General features: G+C 39.4%; 1 protein-coding gene across 2 annotated transcripts in view; it reads right to left on the bottom strand.

Moving 5' to 3' along the window:
• Positions 1–7,424, bottom strand: part of LOC127430111 (poly [ADP-ribose] polymerase tankyrase-1-like) — a 33,574-nt gene extending 26,150 nt beyond the window's left edge. For both annotated transcript variants that reach the window (XM_051679609.1, XM_051679617.1), the window contains exons 1-4: positions 6,893–7,424; positions 5,756–5,980; positions 3,460–3,555; positions 334–370 (exon numbers count right to left, since the gene is read on the bottom strand). In XM_051679609.1, coding sequence (XP_051535569.1) covers positions 334–370; positions 3,460–3,555; positions 5,756–5,980; positions 6,893–7,385 — 851 coding nt within the window. In that variant the 5' untranslated portion in view covers positions 7,386–7,424. The remainder of the gene's footprint in view (positions 1–333; positions 371–3,459; positions 3,556–5,755; positions 5,981–6,892) is intronic.
• Positions 7,425–20,163: the final 12,739 nt, after the last annotated feature.

Below are 20,163 nucleotides of genomic sequence, written 5' to 3'. Positions count from 1 at the left end.
CATTTAAATGAGCAAAAAAGGAGGACAATAAGGTGACACAGAGATGAAGGTGAGCCAGTACAGCATCAGTGCCGTCAGCAATTTACCTCACAGTAATTTCAAACATTTACATTAGCATAAGGCTTTAAAAATTCCAACCATTTGGAAGCCAACATTGTGAAAGTGAGAAAGCATGACAGAAAAGTATTAATAACACATGGCCTCTGTGGGCTTCCATATATTTGGAAAATATTCTATTGGGTGCTGTTAGTGGCGCAGAAATGACTCAATTCAGCTTTACTGTAATTTTGGCTGATGCTAATTTTATTATTATTCAATTATAATCACGCTCACCTCGCTGCCTCCAACAGTTCATCCTTCTTATATTCACCTGAGGGTTAAAGACAGACAGAGTGTATCAAAAACACTGTTATTATACTGGAGAATGTGTGAGTACGCGTGACAGAGCTTTTCAGACAATGTGTATATTTATGTGTGTATGATATAGTTAGAGAGTACAGTGGTGTGTCTGTTTTTAAGGCCTATTTAGGAACAAGGAATGCCTATGGCGCTATTCACACCTTGTATGACAAATCGTTTTTTGTTTTATTCCAGAGCGCAGTCAGATTATTTTTCTATGGACTGCGAAGAAAACTGACTGACAAATGAGATATGAGCTTTTTGTCATTTTTCCAGAGTCTCAAAAGGACAAGAAACCACCACCACCACGTGCAGCAGCTGATATGGTTACACACCCCCAAAAATTATGTTCTTAAAACTAAATAGTTGCAGTTCATGAACGCTTTGTACTACAAACATAAACCCGATCAGTTTCTGAAAGTCTGCTTATAATATATGTGCATGTATTACAAATGTGCATAAATATAAAGACACCAGAGTGTATTCCTGTGCTTTTACTTGTTTCATGCACAAAAACACTGAATTCAATGCAAATATGCAGTAACTATATAACAGCTGTAAACATATTGTTTCTTTTTTTAACATTTATATAATGTGCTGATAACTCATATTTTAAAATATATACCTAGTGTTTTGTCTCAATGTCCACTATATAATGTATATCACTGTACCTGTTATATTATCCTGGCATTAAAAATTGCACTAAAAAATGCTTGCCAATTCGTTTAAACTAAGCTTGTAGTAAAATACTGCATAAAATGCAATATTTTACTATGAGTGTAGATAAAAGTATTGCTGAACCAAACTGCTATTTTTAATGCCAATATAATATAACACGTATTTTGCTCATCACACACAAGATACCCTGAATTCAATACAAATATGCAATAGTTTTTAATGTTCTGATGAATCATATTTTATACTATACCTGTTTTTTACTTCATGTACATTATTTCACGTTTATTTATATCACTGTAAAAAGAAGAATAAAGAAAAAACTCATTCTCTGGCTAAATAAAAGCTCAGCTTAAATGAAAAAAGTAAGGCAGGAATAGATCACTACTGTAGAGTTATGTAATATTCACAGTTATACTACTACTACTACTACTAATAATAATAATAAAGCAATAGTAATTTTATTATTTTTAAGCAATATCTCACATCTGTGATGCTCTGATATGCAGCACTTTATTTGACAAAATAAACTCCAATTTAAGGCTGGGCGATATGTAAAAATTATTTTATTGATAATCGCCTTAAAAAACATAGCAATATCCGATTACATTGTCAACCCCCCTGCCGAGGTTTTGCTTTATTGATTTTCCTTTAAAAATTTCATTCATTTATTGATACACGAAAAACATAAACAAAAGACCTTTCTAAATTCAAACTGCACTTTAGACTAAATGAAAAAAGCAATTCAAATAATAATATAAAATAACTATAAAAGTCTTATACACTATATTGCCAAAAGTATTCGCTCATCTGCCTTTAGACGCATATGAACTTAAGTGACATCCCATTCTTAATCCATAGGGTTTAATATGACGTCGACCCACCCTTTGCAGCTATAACAGCTTCAACTCTTCTGGGAAGGCTTTCCACAAGGTTTAGGAGTGTGTTTATGGGAATTTTTGACCATTCTTCCAGAAGCGCATTTGTGAGGTCAGACACTGATGTTGGACGAGAAGGCCTGGCTCACAGTCTTCGCTCTAATTCATCCCAAAGGTGCTCTATCGGGTTGAGGTCAGGACTCTGTGCAGGCCAGTCAAGTTCTTCCACACCAAACTTGCTCATCCATGTCTTTATGGACCTTGCTTTGTGCACTGGTGCGCAGTCATGTTGGAACAGGAAGGGGCCATCCCCAAACTGTTCCCACAAAGTTGGGAGCATGGAATTGTCCAAAATCTCTTGGTATTCTGAAGCATTCAGAGTTCCTTTCACTGGAACTAAGGGGCCAAGCCCAGCTCCTGAAAAACAACCCCACAAAATAATCCCCCCTCCACCAAACTTCACAGTTGGCACAATGCAGTCAGACAAGTACCGTTCTCCTGGCAACCGCCAAACCCAGACTCGTCCATCAGATTGCCAGATGGAGAAGCGTGATTCGTCACTCCAGAGAACGCGTCTCCACTGCTCTAGAGTCCAGTGGCGACGTGCTTTACACCACTGCATCCGACGCTTTGCATTGCACTTGGTGATGTATGGCTTGGATGCAGCTGCTCGGCCATGGAAACCCATTCCATGAAGCTCTCTACACACTGTTCTTGAGCTAATCTGAAGGCCACATGAACTTTGGAGGTCTGTAGCGATTGACTCTGCAGAAAGTTGGCGACCTCTGCGCACTATGCGCCTCAGCATCCGCTGACCATTTTACATGGCCTACCACTTCGTGGCTGAGTTGCTGTCATTCCCAATCGCTTCCACTTTGTTATAATACCACTGACAGTTGACTGTGGAATATTTAGTAGCGAGGAAATTTCACGACTGGACTTGTTGCACAGGTGGCATCCTATCACAGTACCACGCTGGAATTCACTGAGCTCCTGAGAGCGGCCCATTCTTTCACAAATGTTTGTAGAAGCAGTCTGCATGCCTAGGTGCTTCATTTTATACACCTGTGGCCATGGAAGTGATTGGAACACCTGAATTCAATTATTTGGATGGGTGAGCGAATACTTTTGGCAATATAGTGTATATAACCACCTCCCCAAATTCAAACATTCACCGTCTCCAATGGCCCCATTTGCCATCGTGCAAGTATACGTCAACAACCACAGGTGGAAAATTACTAATAGCCTACAGGTTAAGAACTAAAGACAATTATAAATGTAAAGATAGTAATAATCATACTAATAAAGCCTAATAAATCCCCTTGTGTTCCCAAAGTAATGCTTATATATGTTTATAGAACTGCGCCGCCTACTGTACAGGGTGAAATTGTTTTTAATTTTATTAGTTATGGTCTCGGTGTGAATAGGCCTTTCGTTTGCACTTCGTCTCGGATTTGGTGTGAATAGGCCTTAAGACGGAACAGTAGATTGTATGTGTTTGGCTCACCAGTGAGGACTGTTTTGGCAGATGGGTCTGCCAGATCCAGAGCTGATTTGCCATCAGTGTTTCTGATGTTTGGATCAGCACCATGCTGGAGCAACACTAAAAGAAACAAAGTCAAGCAAAACATAGTTATTCTCCACTTTTGAAACAGATAAAATTAGACCAAACCAGACGGGTAGAAACCATTTATTTAAAAGATTTTGTTTGTCTACTCCACTTTAAAAACTGTTCCTACATACCTGAACTAAATCAAAAACTATTTGCCAAAGTACACACAAAAAAAAATGGTTTTACACAAAGTATAAATTAAGATTCTGACAAAAACATTCATCCTGCAACAAATGCACACATTAGAGATTATGTCAGTTTTTCCCCTCTCTCTCTCTCTCTCTCTCTCTCTCTCTCTCACACACACACACACACACACACACACACACACACACAGTGTTGTCTCAGCAGAAGGGTATTCAACAGCACTCTATGACATCAGGGTGCAGAAGAGAAATGGTGCAAAAAACTGCAGAACAACAGCACTATCACAACATAATACTGCAGCACAGCACACCACTCAGTAACAGCTACACAACCCCTAAAACACAATAAGGATTATGATTCAGTAGACAACAAATTGCCTTTCTGCTAGAAATGCACAATATATTGATGGGCATATTGACATTGGTCATATTTAGAACTTTTTATTAATTTATTGGGCTGATTACGCTGAAATTGCACTCTTATATCATCTTTTTTCTTAAAGGATGCGATTTTACACTTGCTGTGAACAGTAGCTGTTTAAAATATACAAAACATTATAGATGTACACTGGCGGCCAAAAGTTTGGAATAATGTACAGATTTTGCTCTTATGGAAAGAAAATTGGTACTTTAATCACCAAAGTGGCATTCAGCTGATCACAATGTATAGTCAGGACATTAATAACATGAAAAATTACTATTAAAATTTGAAAAAATTAAACTACTTCAAAGAGTTCTCATCAAAAAAATCCTCCATGTGCAGCAATGTTAGCTTTGCAGATCCTTGACATTCTAGCTGTCAGTTTGTCCAGATACTCAGGTGACATTTCACCCCACACTTCCTGTAGCACTTGCCATAGATGTGACTGTCTTGTCGGGCACTTCTCACGCACCTTACAGTCTAGCTGATCCCACAAAAGCTCAATGGGGTTAAGATCCAGAACACTCTTTTCCAATTATCTGTTGTCCAATGTCTGTGTTTCTTTGGCCACTCGAACCTTTTCTTTTTGTTTTTCTGTTTCAAAAGTGGCTTTTTCTTTGCAATTCTTCCCATAAGGCCTGCATCCCTGAGTCTTCTCTTTACTGTTGTACATGAAACTGGTGTTGAGCGGGTAGAATTCAATGAAGCTGTCAGCTGAGGACATGTGAGGCGTCTATTTCTCAAACTAGAGTCTCTGATGTACTTATCCTCTTATTTAGTTGTAAATCTGGCCTTCCACATCTCTTTCTGTCCTTGTTAGAGCCAGTTGTCCTTTGTCTTTGAAGACTGTAAAGCCTTCATTCCTCAAAACAATGATTGACTGATGAGTTTTTAGAGAAATCTGTTTCTTTTTTTGCCATTTTTGACCTAATATTGACCTTAAGACATGCCAGTCTATTGCATACTGTGGCAACTCAAAAACAAACACAAAGACAATGTTAAGCTTCATTTAACGAACCAAATATCTTTCAGCTGTGTTTGATATAACGGTTGTAATAAGTGATTTTCTAGTACCAAATGATCAATTTAGCATGATTACTCAAGGATAAGTTGTTGGAGTGATGGCTGCTGGAAATGGGGTCTGTCTAGATTTGATCAAAAATGATTTTTTTTAAATAGTGATGGTGCTGTATTTTACATCAGTAATGTCCTGACTACACTTTGTGATCAGCTGAATGCCACTTTGGTGAATTAAAGTACCAATTTCCTTCCGAAACAGCAAAATCTGTACATTATTCCAAACTTTTGGTCGCCAGTGTAAATATCAGCCATCGACCATAACATAAAAGCAATTATCGGTTATCCGTATAAGTCAAAATTGGGTGCATCCATAGTTTCTGCATTTGTAGTGGAATTAAAGGGATAGTTCACCCAAACTAGAAAGAAAGAAAGTCATACACATCAGGGATGGCATGAGGGTGAGTAAATGAGAGAATTTTAATTTTTGGGTGAACTATCCCTTAAATTGTGTTTCGGTATACAGTGGAATAATATGATGGAATTCCAAAGCTGGACAGCTCACAATGGATTAGTAAAATAACACACAAAAACAGAGAATCCGTACCAATGCACACGTCTATCTTGCCCTTGATGGCAGCTTCGTGCAGGGGTGTGTAGTTCCAGTTGTCTCGTGCGTTGGGGTCCGCGCCGCTACATAACAGCAGGCTGACAACCTCCGCATGTCCGAACGAGCAGGCGTTATGGAGCGGGATCAGACCACCGTCATCACGCGAGTGCACGTTTGCTCCGGTCTGCAGGAGATGCTCGACAACGTCCTTTCTGCCAAAGCCTGACAAACATCAAATATTACAATCAATCTAAAATATGAAGAAATATGATGCACTGAAACCATATATATTATCTAAAAATACATATATTTCCAGCTAAAGTCTGTCGAACATTTATGCGACAATCAGTCTAACGTGCAACTAACTTATCGTGATGCAAAATGTTAAGAGTCAGTCATTGAAAAAACAATATTGATCACTTATCAATATCAATGGTGGTTTATAGACCCAGAATGAAAAAAAAAATAACATGGTATAAAAAGTACATAGAATGTTCTGCCAAAGTCTGTGAAACATTTAATATAATGTTTGCATGAATCTCCTAATAAATGACGAACAATTTAAAATACACATTTTCCGCAAAAACTTTGCATGATGATCATATTAAAATGTAATGCATCTAATGTAATGAAAATATAAGTGTATAACTGTATTTTCAGCCAAAAGTCTGAGAAACATCACACATGATAATGCATTTTAAATACTAATTTAAAAGATAAACATTATTTAAAACATATGTTTCCTGCCAAAGGATGCAAAACATAATATAACATCACTTCAGAGTTAAATCTATGATAAATATGGTTTTATAAAATAATTTTTGCTCTCTGCCTCTACACATACTGACAAATATATGGCTAAATCACTGATCGATGTATAGGTTATGGCTTGATGCATGACTACGATGAATATTCAAGCTGTTGTTCATTATTCCTCTATGAAAGTACACTTTATGTAATTGAATAGACTTTTAGATGTGTTACTAATTGCATAATGTCATCACATTGCAGTGGAACCAGAGATATGTAGTGAAAAATATACGTTTGTTAATTAGAAGGACCAACAAAAAAAGCAACGAGCTTAGACTGCCGATCTTTTAAACACAACACACACTATATACCATAAATACAGACCTGCAGCGAAATGCAGTGGTGTTGATTTTCTCCCGGCCATGTCTTTGGCGTTCACATTCACTGAGTCCACCAGCCGCTTCACCCGCGACACATCTCCGTTACGACAGGCCTCGAAGAGCTCCCTGAACGCCCCGCCAGCCCCGCAGACTAGCTCCCCGGGACTGGCGGCCCCCGAGCCGGGGCTCTGGCTGCCTGCGGTCGCGCTGGAGCTAATGCTGCTGCAGCTGGAGCTGCCGAGCGCCGACGTCGCTGCTGCGGCCGCTGGGGCGGGTCGCTCCGGGGAAGAGGCGGAGGAGGAGGAGGAGGCCGCTGCTGCGTCCATCGTCGCTCCGCTGCATTCCGCCTCGCGACCGGCGATGGGGCTTAATGAACTCGTTGCTTCGGGAAAAATCACTGAGGGTGATTCGGGAGACGGAGAGGCGATCACGGCGTTCCGCGGAGACGACTGCAGGCTACTGTGTTGATGCTGAGAGGATCGACGAGACACCGCCATTTCCCCCCGAAGCTCCGTCTGTCAACAATAACAGCTGCAGTGGCTGCACTTCCGCTCAGGGGGAGGGGACTTCGGTTACAGGCTGTGCGATTCACGTGTGACATATTCATGACATACACATATCTGTAACGCTAAATATTACAGTTTGGAACTAGAACGTAGAACTAAATAGTACACAATATTATAAACAGTCATTCCCTGCTGAAAAACATAAAACATCTTAAAGGGATAGTTCACGCAACTCACCCTCATGCCATCCCAGATGTGTATGACTTTCTTTCTTCTGCAGAACACAAACGAAGATTTTTACAAGAATATCTCAGTTCTGTAGGTCCGTACAATCCAAGTGAATGGTGACCAAAATTTTGAAGCTCCAAAACGCACATAATGGCAGCATTAAAGTAATTCATAAGACTCCAGTGGTTTAATCCATGTCTTCAGAAGTGATAAGATAGGTGTGTGGATGAGAAACAGATCAATATTTAAGTGCTTTTTTACTATAAATCTCCACTTTCACTTCCTCTTCCACATTTTTCTTTTGTTTTAGGCGATTCGCATTCTTCTTGCATATCGCCACCTACTGGGCAAGGAGGAGAGTTTATAGTAAAAAAGGACTTAAATATTGATCTGTTTCTCACCAACACCTATCATATCGCTTCTGAAGACATGGATTAAACCACTGGAGTCGTATGAATTACTTTTATGCTGCCTTTATATGATTTTTGGACCTTCAAAGTTGATAATCAATTAAAAAAAAGAATATAATGTCTTTAAACAGACCGTGTAATGTTACTAAATATCAGTGCAATACACTTTGTGTGTATTTTGTGAATAGCCTACTGTGTTTATTGCAGATATTACAGATTATGTAGGCAACTATTTTTATTTTTTTTATTTTATTTTTTTTATTTTATTTTTATTTTTTTATTTTTGTGGAATTTATATAGGCCTATGTAATGTACGTATATTCTCTTTATGTATTTTTTTTAATGTTATGCAGGGTTGGGAAGGTTACTTTTAACATGTATTCCACTACAGATTACAGAATAATTGCTGTTAAGTGTAATTTGTAACGTATTCTGTTAGATTACTCAATGTCAGTAATGTAATCTGAATACTTTGGATTACTTCTTCAGCACTGGCTGATTTTTTCACTTGTTTTGACTGTAAACAAGATAATAACATGTGAAAAAATCTGCCAGTAAGGTAAAAAAAAATAATAAAAAAAATACAGTAGGCTATACTAAAATACATTCTCTGAAAAAAGACAAAAATATTTTTGTGTTGCTTCTAAAACAAAATGAATGTATTTTGTTTAAATAATTTGTATATATTTTTACAGGAAAACAATACAAAAATTAAAAAAAAATTAACTTGGATTTGCTTGATAGAACAAAGTCATGTCTGACAACAGATGCATGTATAAGGGCTAGAAATAGCATTTTAGCTTAGTATAAAGTTAAATGTTCACATGACAATTTAAACAAGTTTAACTATTGCTGCTGCTCCAAACTTATTTCAAAACCCCACACAGTGTAAACAATGACAACTTTTGCTAACTGTATGTGGATTCTCTCTATTAAGCTCCCAAAGGGAAAGTTCCTTAATGACGTCATATCCACCTTTTCACTCATAACAGTGTGAAAGCACCCTCTTTCTGCTCATACTGTATATATATATATATATATATATATATATATATATAAAACCAGGGTTTGGGAGTAATGGAATACATCTAACGCGATTACGTATTTAAAATACAAAATATAAGTAACTGACTACAGTTACAATTTTAATAATTGGTAATCAGAAAACAGTTACATTAAAAAAATATTTTGATTACTGAAGAGATTACTTTGCATTTTACTGACATTTGTTTCATTTAATATTTAGTCCTTTAAGATGGAAAACATTTATCAATATAAATGATGTGATCCAAAGAGTGTTAGAACAGCGGTGAAACAATTTCTTAAAGGAATAGTTCACCCAAAAATACAAATTCTCTCATTATTCACTTACTCTGATGCCATCCCAGATGTGAATGACTGTCTTTCTTCAGCAGAACACAAATGAAGGTTTTTAGAAGAAGATAGAGCTCTGTCAGGTCCTTATAATAGAAGTACACAGGTGCCAGCACCTTGACGATCCAAAAGTCATATTTAGGCAGCATAAATTTACTCCACATGACTCCAGTCGATCAATGAATGTCTTCTGAAGCAAATTGATATGTTTGTGTAAAAAATAAATCGATAATTAAAATGTTATTAACTTTGAAAAAGCGCTTCCTGCTAGCAAGTTCATATGAGAATTCAGAAGCGGCGCTTATTTACAACAGAAGAACAAACCTCACGCGAGAGTTCGGACATTCCAAACAGCATCAGAGCCCTGGATGGAAGCGCCGATTTAAAGTTAAAAACATTTTAACTGGGGGGCCTGGGTAGCTCAGCGAGTATTGATGCTGACTACCACCCCTGGAGTTGTGAGTTCGAATCCAGGGCATGCTGAGTGACTCCAGCCAGGTCTCATTAGCAATCAAATTGGTCCGGTTGCTAGGGAGCATAGATTCACATGGGGTAACCTCCTCATGGTCTCTATAATGTGTGGTTCTCGCTCTCAATGTGGCATGTGGTAAGTTGTGCGTGGATCGCGGAGTTTAGCATGAGCCTCCACATGTTGTGAGACTCCACAGTGTCATGCACAGCGAGCCACATGATAAGATGCGCGGATTGACAGTCTCACAAGTGGAGGCAACTGAGACTTGTCCTCCGCCACCTGGATTGAGGTGAGTAACCACGCCACCACGAGGACCTACTAAAGTAGTGGGAATTAGGCATGCCAACATTGGGGGAAACAACAAAAACAAAAAACACATTTATTGACTTGTTTCTTACATAAACCTATCAATTCGCTTCAGAAGACATTTATTGATCGACTGCAGTTGCATGGATTACTTTTATGCTGCCTAAATGTGACTTTTGGAGCTTCATAAATTCACAGTATGCCCACCTCTTCAGACACTAATACACCACTGGTTTGAAATAAGTTTGAGTAGCAAAAACATAAATAAACCTTGTGTAAAATGTCATGTGAACATTTAGCTTTATGCTAAGCTAAAATGCTATTTTTCAGCCATTTTACATGCACCTGCTACCAGGCATGATCATATTTTTTAATTAAGTAAATACACAGTAGATATATATATTTATTTATCAAGTGTCACAAATTGTTGAGGAAGGACCCAAACGCACGAGGCAAGTAAAAATAGGGCTTTATTTAAAATAATAATTAAAAAACAGAACAGAAACAAACAGGATAAATCAAAGACAAGGACTGACCAAGGAGTTCAAGAACCAACTGACAACATGGACTGGTAAACTCATGAACACACCAAACAACCTGGCCGAGACGTGAGGAAAGAGGGCACAATATTTAGAAGGAACGCACATGAGGAACAGGTGAAACTAATTAACGTAACAAGGACTAAACGAGGGAGAGTGATGAGGGAAGGAGGCAGGGACTCACATGGCAAGACAAACACAAAGCCATGTGCAAGCATACAAGACCAAATGACACGAGTGCACATGGTGATGAAATCAACCACAGCCATGTGCACTCACAACACACAAGACATGTACAAACAGATGATAACATAACCAATGGGCAGAGGAGACTGTCCCTGCCACAACAACAATAAACTAAGACTAAAGTAACAGGATCATGACAGTAAGACCTTTGATATTAGGGCAAAAATATTATTCTTGATGAGAATTTATGTATTGTTTTTCTGTAAAAATATCAAAAAATCCTTTAAAAAAAGATCAGTTTGTTTTATCTTGTTCAAGTAACACTGCATAAGATATTTAGGCTTTTTTCAGAGAATGTATTTTTAACATGCGTATTTTGTCTTACTGTACTGGCAGAGTTTTTATAGTCAAAACAAGTGAAAAAAATCTACAAGTGCTGAAGAAGTAATCCAAAGTATTTAGGTTATGTTACTTACCTAGAGTAATCTAATGGAATACATTACAAATTACATTATGTTACAAATTACATTATGTCTTTATGTAGATAGGGTGAACAACAATACCCAAGTTACACCCAAAAGTTTGACCAAGGGCAGTTCTGCTCCTCCACACCTCTTTTTTCATTGTCACTATTGTGGAGCTTATACAGGGTTCTGTTGCTATGGAAATAACAACAAAACCCTCCTCTATTGCCAGGATCAGCAGGTTGTTGGGGAGACTGAAATTGTATCTCAGAAATGTTAAAAATACATTCAGGACCAGCTTGTACTCTTTTGATTGTTCCAGGTGTATAACAACTTACATCTTGTGAATGTTTTAGTGCACTGTGTTGTTAAAATGTAGCTGGAGAGATGCCTATTTCCTCTGCTGCTACAAAGAAGGAGGAGAAACAAGGTTCCTATCTGAGGAGGTGAGTTAAGCTTACACACACACACACACACACAGGTAAGAATTGGCTGTATACAAAAATGTTTGAATTACTAACTTTTTGTTCATCAGTATAATCACTGTAAATGAGAGCATTTGACTTAAAATAACTTTTCACTGTTTATTGATATATATATATATATATATATATATATATATATATATATATATATATATATTTTATTTTATGTGTGTGTCATTATAAAAGTATCCGTTCAGATAATATATGAGTAGTCCTATCCATTCACAGGTATTTCAGAACCCTTCCTGAGGAAAAAAGAAAGATAATAGAAAAGTCTTTAATGGTAAGTTTTTAATACAATAATGCAATTTTGATTTACAGTATGTTGTTTTCTTTGTTGTTTATAAAGTAACATGAATAGGTATTACTAATAAATGTATTATATAATAATGTCCATGTCTTTATCCAGGATGCAAATAATGTCCAAGCACATGAAAGTGGTCTTGAAGAAGGGCATGCATGTGTTCCTTCACAAGGTATAGCCGCAAAAATTCCTAGTCATTATTCAGTTCAGTATATTTATACACTGGCGGCCAAAAGTTTGGAATAATGTACAGATTTTGCTCTTATGGAAAGAAATTGTAACTTTTGTTCACCAAAGTGGCATTCAACTGATCACAATGTATAGTCAGGACATTAATAATGTGAAAAATTACTATTACAATTAAAAAAAATTAAACTACTTCAAAGAGTTCTCATCAAAAAATCCTCCACGTGCAGCAATGACAGCTTTGCAGATCCTTGGCATTCCAGCTGTCAGTTTGTCCAGATACTCAGGTGACATTTCACCCCACACTTCCTGTAGCACTTGCCATAGATGTGGCTGTCTTGTCGGGCACTTCTCACGCACCTTACAGTCTAGCTGATCCCACAAAAGCTCAGTGGGGTTAAGATCCATAACACTCTTTTGTCCAATGTCTGTGTTTCTTTGCCCACTCTAACCTTTTCTTTTTGATTTCTGTTTCAAAAGTGGCTTTTTCTTTGCAATTCTTCCCATAAGGCCTGCACCCCTGAGTCTTCTCTTTACTGTTGTACATGAAACTGGTGTTGAGCAGGTAGAATTCAATGAAGCTGTCAGCTGAGGACATGTGAGGCGTCTATTTCTCAAACTAGAGACTCTGATGTACTTATCCTCTTGTTTAGTTGTACATCTGGCCTTCCACATCTCTTCCACATTTTTGGCAATTTCAAGCATTGTATAACCTTCATTCCTCAAAACAATGATTGACTGACGAGTTTCTAGAGAAAGCTGTTTCTTTTTTGCCATTTTTGACCTAATATTGACCTTAAGACATGCCAGTCTATTGCATACTGTGGCAACTCAAAAACAAACACAAAGACAATGTTAAGCTTCATTTAATGAACCAAATAACTTTCAGCTGTGTTTGATATAACGGTTGTAATAAGTGATTTAGTACCAAATTAACAATTTAGCATGATTACTCAAGGATAAGTTGTTGGAGTGATGGCTGCTGGAAATGGGGTCTGTCTAGATTTGATCAAAAATGACTTTTTTCAAATAGTGATGGTGCTGTTTTTTACATCAGTAATGTCCTGACTATACTTTGTGATCAGTTGAATGACACTTTGGTGAATTAAAGTACCAGTTTCCTTCCGAAACAGCAAAATCTGTACATTATTCCAAACTTTTGGCCACCAGTGTATATTTATGAATGTGTTAGTAGGTCCAGATCCAGAAAAAGAGAGTATTCAGCTGAGAAATGGGACTGATGGTGAAGATTCTGAATGCAGAATGCCCAGAGAACCTTCATCTAAAAAATCCTCCACATGCATTGTGTTATAACAGTTTTAATCATACATACCCACATACATATCCAGAAGTACCCCACCAATAAACATAAGCCAGATAAGCCATAATCATATCAATGTCTTGAACTTGAACAATGCAAATGTAAGTGCCATATTTGGAAGTAACAGTATTATTTTGTATTCTATAATGTAATTTTATTTGCATATATCTTTAGCTGAGTATTAGCTTGTTATTCTGAAAAGCTTGTATTTGACAATAAGAGTTTTTGTGGTACAATTGATAATGATAACAAGGAAATTCAGCATCACCAACTGGGGGCATTTTATATTGCATTAAAGGGATAGTTCACCAAACAAATTAAATTCATTCATTATTTACTAACCCTCGTGTTGTTCTAAACCATAATGCATTTCTTTCTTTTTCTGTACATAATGGGAGAAAGTTTGAAAATAATCAAATCAAATCACTTTTATTGTCACACAACCATATACACAAGTGCAATGGTGTGTGAAATTCTTGGGTACAGTTCCGATCAACATAGTAGTCGTGACAGTGATGAGACAGTACCAATTTACAATAAACATCAGATTTACAACACAATTTAAAATCTAATATACACATAATTACACACAACACAATATACAAATAATAACATACAATGTACAGTATACAATACACACAATATAGATACACATTATTCAATAAAAAAAAAAAAGTCTATATAGTAGTATATATAGAATGTACAGTAGGTTGTATTGTACTGTATTGACATTCAGACTGTTGGTTGATAGTAAGTTGTTAAGAGAGAATATAATATAATAATAATATAATTTATGACAGTCCGGTGTGAGATATAAGAGTAATAAAGTACAGTGCTGATGTATTTGATTGTGGGAGATCAAGAGTTCAAAAGTCTGATTGTTTGGGGGAAGAAGCTGTCATGTAGTCAGCTGGTGTGGGTCCTGATGCTGCGATACCGCCTGCCTGATGGTAGCAGTGAGAACAGCCCATGGCTCGGGTGGCTGGAGTCTCTGATGATCCTCCAAGGTTTTTTCACACACCGCCTGGTATATATGTCCTGGAGGGAGGGAAGCTCACCTCCGATGATGTGTCTGGCAGTTCGCACCACCCTTTGCAGTACTTTGCGGTTGTGGGCGGTGCTATTGCCGTACCAGGCGGAGATGCAGCCAGTCAGGATGCTCTCCACAGTGCAGGTGTAGAACCGTGTGAGGATGTGGCGGTTCATTCCAAACTTCCTCAGCCGTCTCAGGAAGAAGAGGCGCTGATGAGCCTTCTTCACAACGGCTTCAGTGTGGATGGACCATGTGAGTTCCTCAGTGATGTGGACACCCAGGAACTTGAAGCTGCTGACTCTCTCCACTGGTGCTCCATTGATGGTGATGGGACTGTTCTCTATCTCTTCTCCTGAAGTCCACCACAAGCTCCTTTGTCTTACTGACGTTGAGGGAGAGGTTGTGCTCCTGACACCAGTGTGTCAGAGTGTGCACCTCCTCTCTGTAGGCTGTTTCATCATTGTCAGTGATCAGACCTACCACCGTTGTATCATCAGCAAACTTAATGCTGGCACTGGAGCTGTGTGTTGCCACACAGTCATGTGTGTACAGGAAATACAGGAGTGGGCTGAGAACACAGCCCTGTGGGGCTCCAGTGTTGAGGGTCAGTGATGAGATGTTGCTGCCCATTCTAACCACCTGGCGTCTGCTTGACAGGAAGTCCAGGATCCAGCTGCACAGCGAGCTGTTTAAGCCCAGAGCCCAGAGTTTCTCATCAAGCTTGGAGGGCATTATGGTGTTGAATGCTGAGCTGTAGTCTACAAACAGCATTCTCACATAAGTGTTCTTTTTTTCCAGGTGGGAGAGAGCAGTGTGTATTGTAGATGCAATGGCATCATCAGTGGAGCGGTTGTTGCGGTAAGCAAACTGCAATGGGTCAAGTGAGGAAGGCAGCACAGAGCAGATGTAATCTCTGATTAGTCTCTCAAAGCATTTGCTGATGATGGGGGTCAGAGCAACAGGACGCCAGTCATTTAAGCAAGTGATTTTGGATTGCTTTGGAACAGGCACAATGGTGGATGTTTTAAAGCATGTGGGGACTACAGACAAAGAGAGGGAAAGGTTGAAAATGCCTGTAAAAACACCAGCCAGTTGGTTCGCGCACGCTCTGATGACGTGGCCTGGAATGCCGTCTGCACCCACGGCTTTGCGGATATTCACCCGTCTGAAGGATCGGGTTACTTCCGCTACAGAGATGGAGAGTGAACTAACCTCTGTAGCTTCGGCCACGAGAGCGCTCTCTGCGAGGGCGGTGTTATTTCCCTCAAAACGAGCATAAAAAGTATTTAGCTCATCCGGGAGAGAGGCAGCGGTGTTCACGGCAGAGTTTTTATTCCCTTTAAAGTCCGTGATGATGTTAATTCCCTGCCACATGCTTCTAGAGTTGGTGGTGTTGAACTGTCCTTCAATCTTGTTCCTGTACTGATGTTTTGCTGTTCTGATAGTTTTTCGGAGGGCATACTGGCTTGTTTATGCTCCTCCGCATTCCCGGAATTAAAAGCGGAGGTCCACGCATCAAGTGCCGCGCTAACATCGCTATTAATTCAAGGTTTCTGGTTTGGATAGATCCGTATTGTTCTGGTCGGAACGATGTCCTCTATGCACTTTCTGACGAAACACGTTACACTATCAGCGTAAAGCTTGATGTCGTCATCAGAGGCGGACCGGAACATCTCCCAGTCTGCGTGATCAAAACAGTCATGTAGCATAGAGTCTGATTGGTCCGACCAGCACTGGATCGTTCTGAGGGTGGGTGCTTCCTGTTTCAATTTCTGCCTGTAAGCGGGCAGAAGCAGAATGGAAGAGTGGTCCGATTTGCCAAATAGTGGGCAGGGGAGGGATTTGTAGCCATCCCAGAAGAGAGAGTAGCAATGGTCCAAAAACCGGTCCCCTCGTGTGTTAAAAATAATATGTTGGTGGTATTTTGGTGCGACTGATTTGAAACTGAATTTATTAAAGTCCCCGGTCACAATGAACGTGGCCTCAGGGTGCGCGGTTTCCTGCTTGCTTATAATCCCATACAGTTCCTTGAGTGCCCGGTCTGTGTCGGCTTGTGGCGGGATGTACACAGCTGTGATAATGACCGCTGTGAATTCCCTCGGTAGCCAGAATGGTCGACACAGAAGCATGAGAAATTCCAGATCAGGAGAGCAGAAAGACTTGATAGAATGTACATTCCTCTGATCACACCAGGATTTGTTGATCATAAAACATACACCACCACCTCTGCTTTTACCTGAGAGGTCTTTCGCTCTGTCCGCTCAGTGCACGGAGAACCCCGCGGGTTCAATGGCTGAATCTGGAATCTCAGCAGACATCCAAGTTTCTGTTAGGCAAATAATGCAGCAGTCCCTCGTCTCTCGTTGGAAAGAGATCTGCGCTTTCAGCTCACAGAGCTTGTTATCCACAGACTGAACATTTGCCAGTAGAATACTGGGTAGCAAGGGTCGATTTGCACGGCATCTTACTCTGATGAGAACGGCGGCTCTGTTTTCCCTTTTCCTCCTGCGTTTCCGCAGCCGGGCAGCCCAGACAAAGGGCTCCGCTGGCGTGTTTGTAAACAGCAGGTCGGCATTGAGGAATTTGAAGTCCGGTTTGCGGTGTGTAATTGCTGAACCAATGTCCAAAAGTGTTTATCTGTCGTAGACAATAAGGCAGACAACATCCAGTACAAAAAACATAAGAATTGTAAACTAAACAAACAAAACACTAGTGTTGTGTCGGTGCTCGCAACGCAGCAGCCATACTCGGCGCCATCTTGAGTCTAGAATAAATTCAGCTCAGTGATGTCATACAATGGCAGCCAATGATGACTTCCTCTTCAAGCTTCAAAAGGATGCAAAAGTCTAATTAATTATTCAATGTGATTCATGCCTTGTTCTGAAGGCATACGATAAGGTTTGATGAGAAACGAACCAAAATCTAACTTATTATTTAGTGAAAATCTTGACTGACTGTTGATCTCCTGTTAATGAGAGTGCACGAGAGCAGGAGTTTTGCTGGCCCTGCTCGCGAGATGGGGTGTTCAAGCGAAAAACCGCTTTGTTTTGCTTCAACTGGACCACTAGCGATATTAACAACAGAAAACACAACACAGCTGCACACAAACCAGAGAACAGAACTTACAAAACATGCCTGAAGAGTTTGAAGTTGAAGAGAAGATGCATTTCCAAATATTTGGGTGAACTATCCCTTTAAGTAATATTGTTTCAATTTGAAAGTCCAAAAATTTTAAATGTTTTGACCAATGTAAAATAAGTCTAAATGAGTATTAAATGAACAAATTTGCATTCCCTTCTCCCACCCAATTTGTTTGTCATTCTGGCTTTGAAACTTCTGAAAAATAAAACAAGATTCTTCATGTTTCTTCATTACAGGGACATATTAAAGATTGTATTAGTCATACTGGTCAAGCTAAATTACTAAAAAATTCAGATGTCCATCCAATTAAATGGGCAGCATCAGGGTGGGCAATAACAGGGTGAACATTCAGTGGATAAATGAGCCACTACATGGTCTGTGATTGATATCTAGAAAACATATTTTTAAACTAATATTTATGATTTTATTTCTGTTAACATAAATACTGTATATTTATTATATTAATTTACCATATATCTTCCCAGAACAGTGTGGACAGGTTATGCTTGACCACATATGATAACACCACAAAATAAAGGAAAACATAAATAAAACTATAACTTCAAATAACTCAAAGTAATTTTGCAGAATGGGTGATGTCCAGTGTGTGTGATGTAATTTCCTAACATACAGTATTGTCAGGATCAGGGAGGCTCAGGACCCAAATGCAGAGTAAAAAAACAAGAAATTATTAAATACAAAAATAAAGGGAAAAAACTCAAACTCCCACAAGGGGGAAAAACAAACATAAACTACCCCAAAAGGAAAAAAGGTAATCCAGGCTGGGGTAGGGGAAACGGGGAACACCAGGACTGACCAGACCGAGTAGGGAAGGTATTGTGAACCGGACCGAAACAGACAATAAACAGGACTGACCAACAAGATCTACTGGAAACATACAAGACCGACTGGAAAACAAGACTAACTGGTACTGGACAGCACACATGAAGAGACTGAAATAGGGAGAGAAATCAACAGGTTAATGAGACAGGGCAGGTGAGACTAATAAACTAATAATGGGCAAACAAGGAGGCAGGTATGATGTAAGACAGAGAGACGCGGCGATACGGAAACAAAACAAAGCCACGTACTCTCACAGGACAACGAAACACCCAAATGGCATGAGCGCACATCGCCAAGACAATAAGGCAATATACTCTCATGCCAACTGACAAACAAGATGAGGGAATACGCCAGAAAAAGCGATACCATGCATTCTCACACTAAGGCAAACGCCACGCGATGGATGCAACAGGCGACAAAAACCAGGCAGGACACCTGTGCAAGAGTTCGGCCACACACAAACCCGAAACCTCAGACCGAAGTAACCGAACCTCAGCACAAAGTGAAGACAGCTCGCAACCCGGGCGCGCAACGCAACACGCGGTCGTGACAGACAGACATAGATTATTGATGCGAGTGCATGCCGCCAAGATGACAAGTGCAATGCACTCATGCCAATACAGGACAAGACATGGAACATGAATGTCCGGTCCCAACACCAAAACCGAAACTAAACCACACAGAAGGGTCAGGATCCAGACACATTGCTCCAGACATAAAACAAGACTGACCGAAGAGCGCACGGCAGGGAATTCAACCGAAACCGTGCACTCACACAAAGACAGAAAATGAAACACAAGACAGAACATGGGACGATGGTGACACAGTATATCTTCAATGAAAGGTCATAGTATCATGACATAAGAGTGCAAAATAAATCAAGGGTCACACAAAAAACCTCCACTATCAGTGTTATAATTACACATTTACCACAAATGAATACATGTTAGTGAGAGCAAGGGCGTAGATTTGGCTTGAACATTGGGGGGTTGCTGCGTGAAGTATTTACCCATGTTTCCATTGATCATGTTATAAATAATGGGGGGCTTGTACTTGCTTGTTTTGATTATTGAGGGGGATAGCTCAGAGACAGGATTGTGTTGAGGGATAGATCTGGGGAAGGCTGCAACATTTTTTTGGCTGCATTGAAGGTTCCCAAAATCACAGTGGCGTCCATAATTCTTAGATGGAAGAAGTTTGGAACAACCAGGACTGAGAAAATGGGGGAGAAGGGCCTTGGTAAGAGAGTTGACCAAGAACCCGATGGTCACTCTGGTTGAGCTCCAGAGATCATGTGTGGAGATGGGAGAAACTTGCAGAACGACAACCATCACTGCAACACTCCACTGATCTGGGCTTTATGACAGAGTGGCCAGACGGAAGCCTCTCCTCAGTGCAAGATACGTAAAAAAAAGCACCTAAAGGACTCGCAGACTGTGATGAGACGAAGATTGAACTGTTTGGCCTCAATTCCAAG

The sequence above is a fragment of the Myxocyprinus asiaticus genome, chromosome 3 (assembly GCF_019703515.2).
Source record: "Myxocyprinus asiaticus isolate MX2 ecotype Aquarium Trade chromosome 3, UBuf_Myxa_2, whole genome shotgun sequence".
Lineage (NCBI taxonomy): Eukaryota > Metazoa > Chordata > Actinopteri > Cypriniformes > Catostomidae > Myxocyprinus > Myxocyprinus asiaticus.
This window is presented reverse-complemented; position numbering and strand designations above follow the sequence as displayed.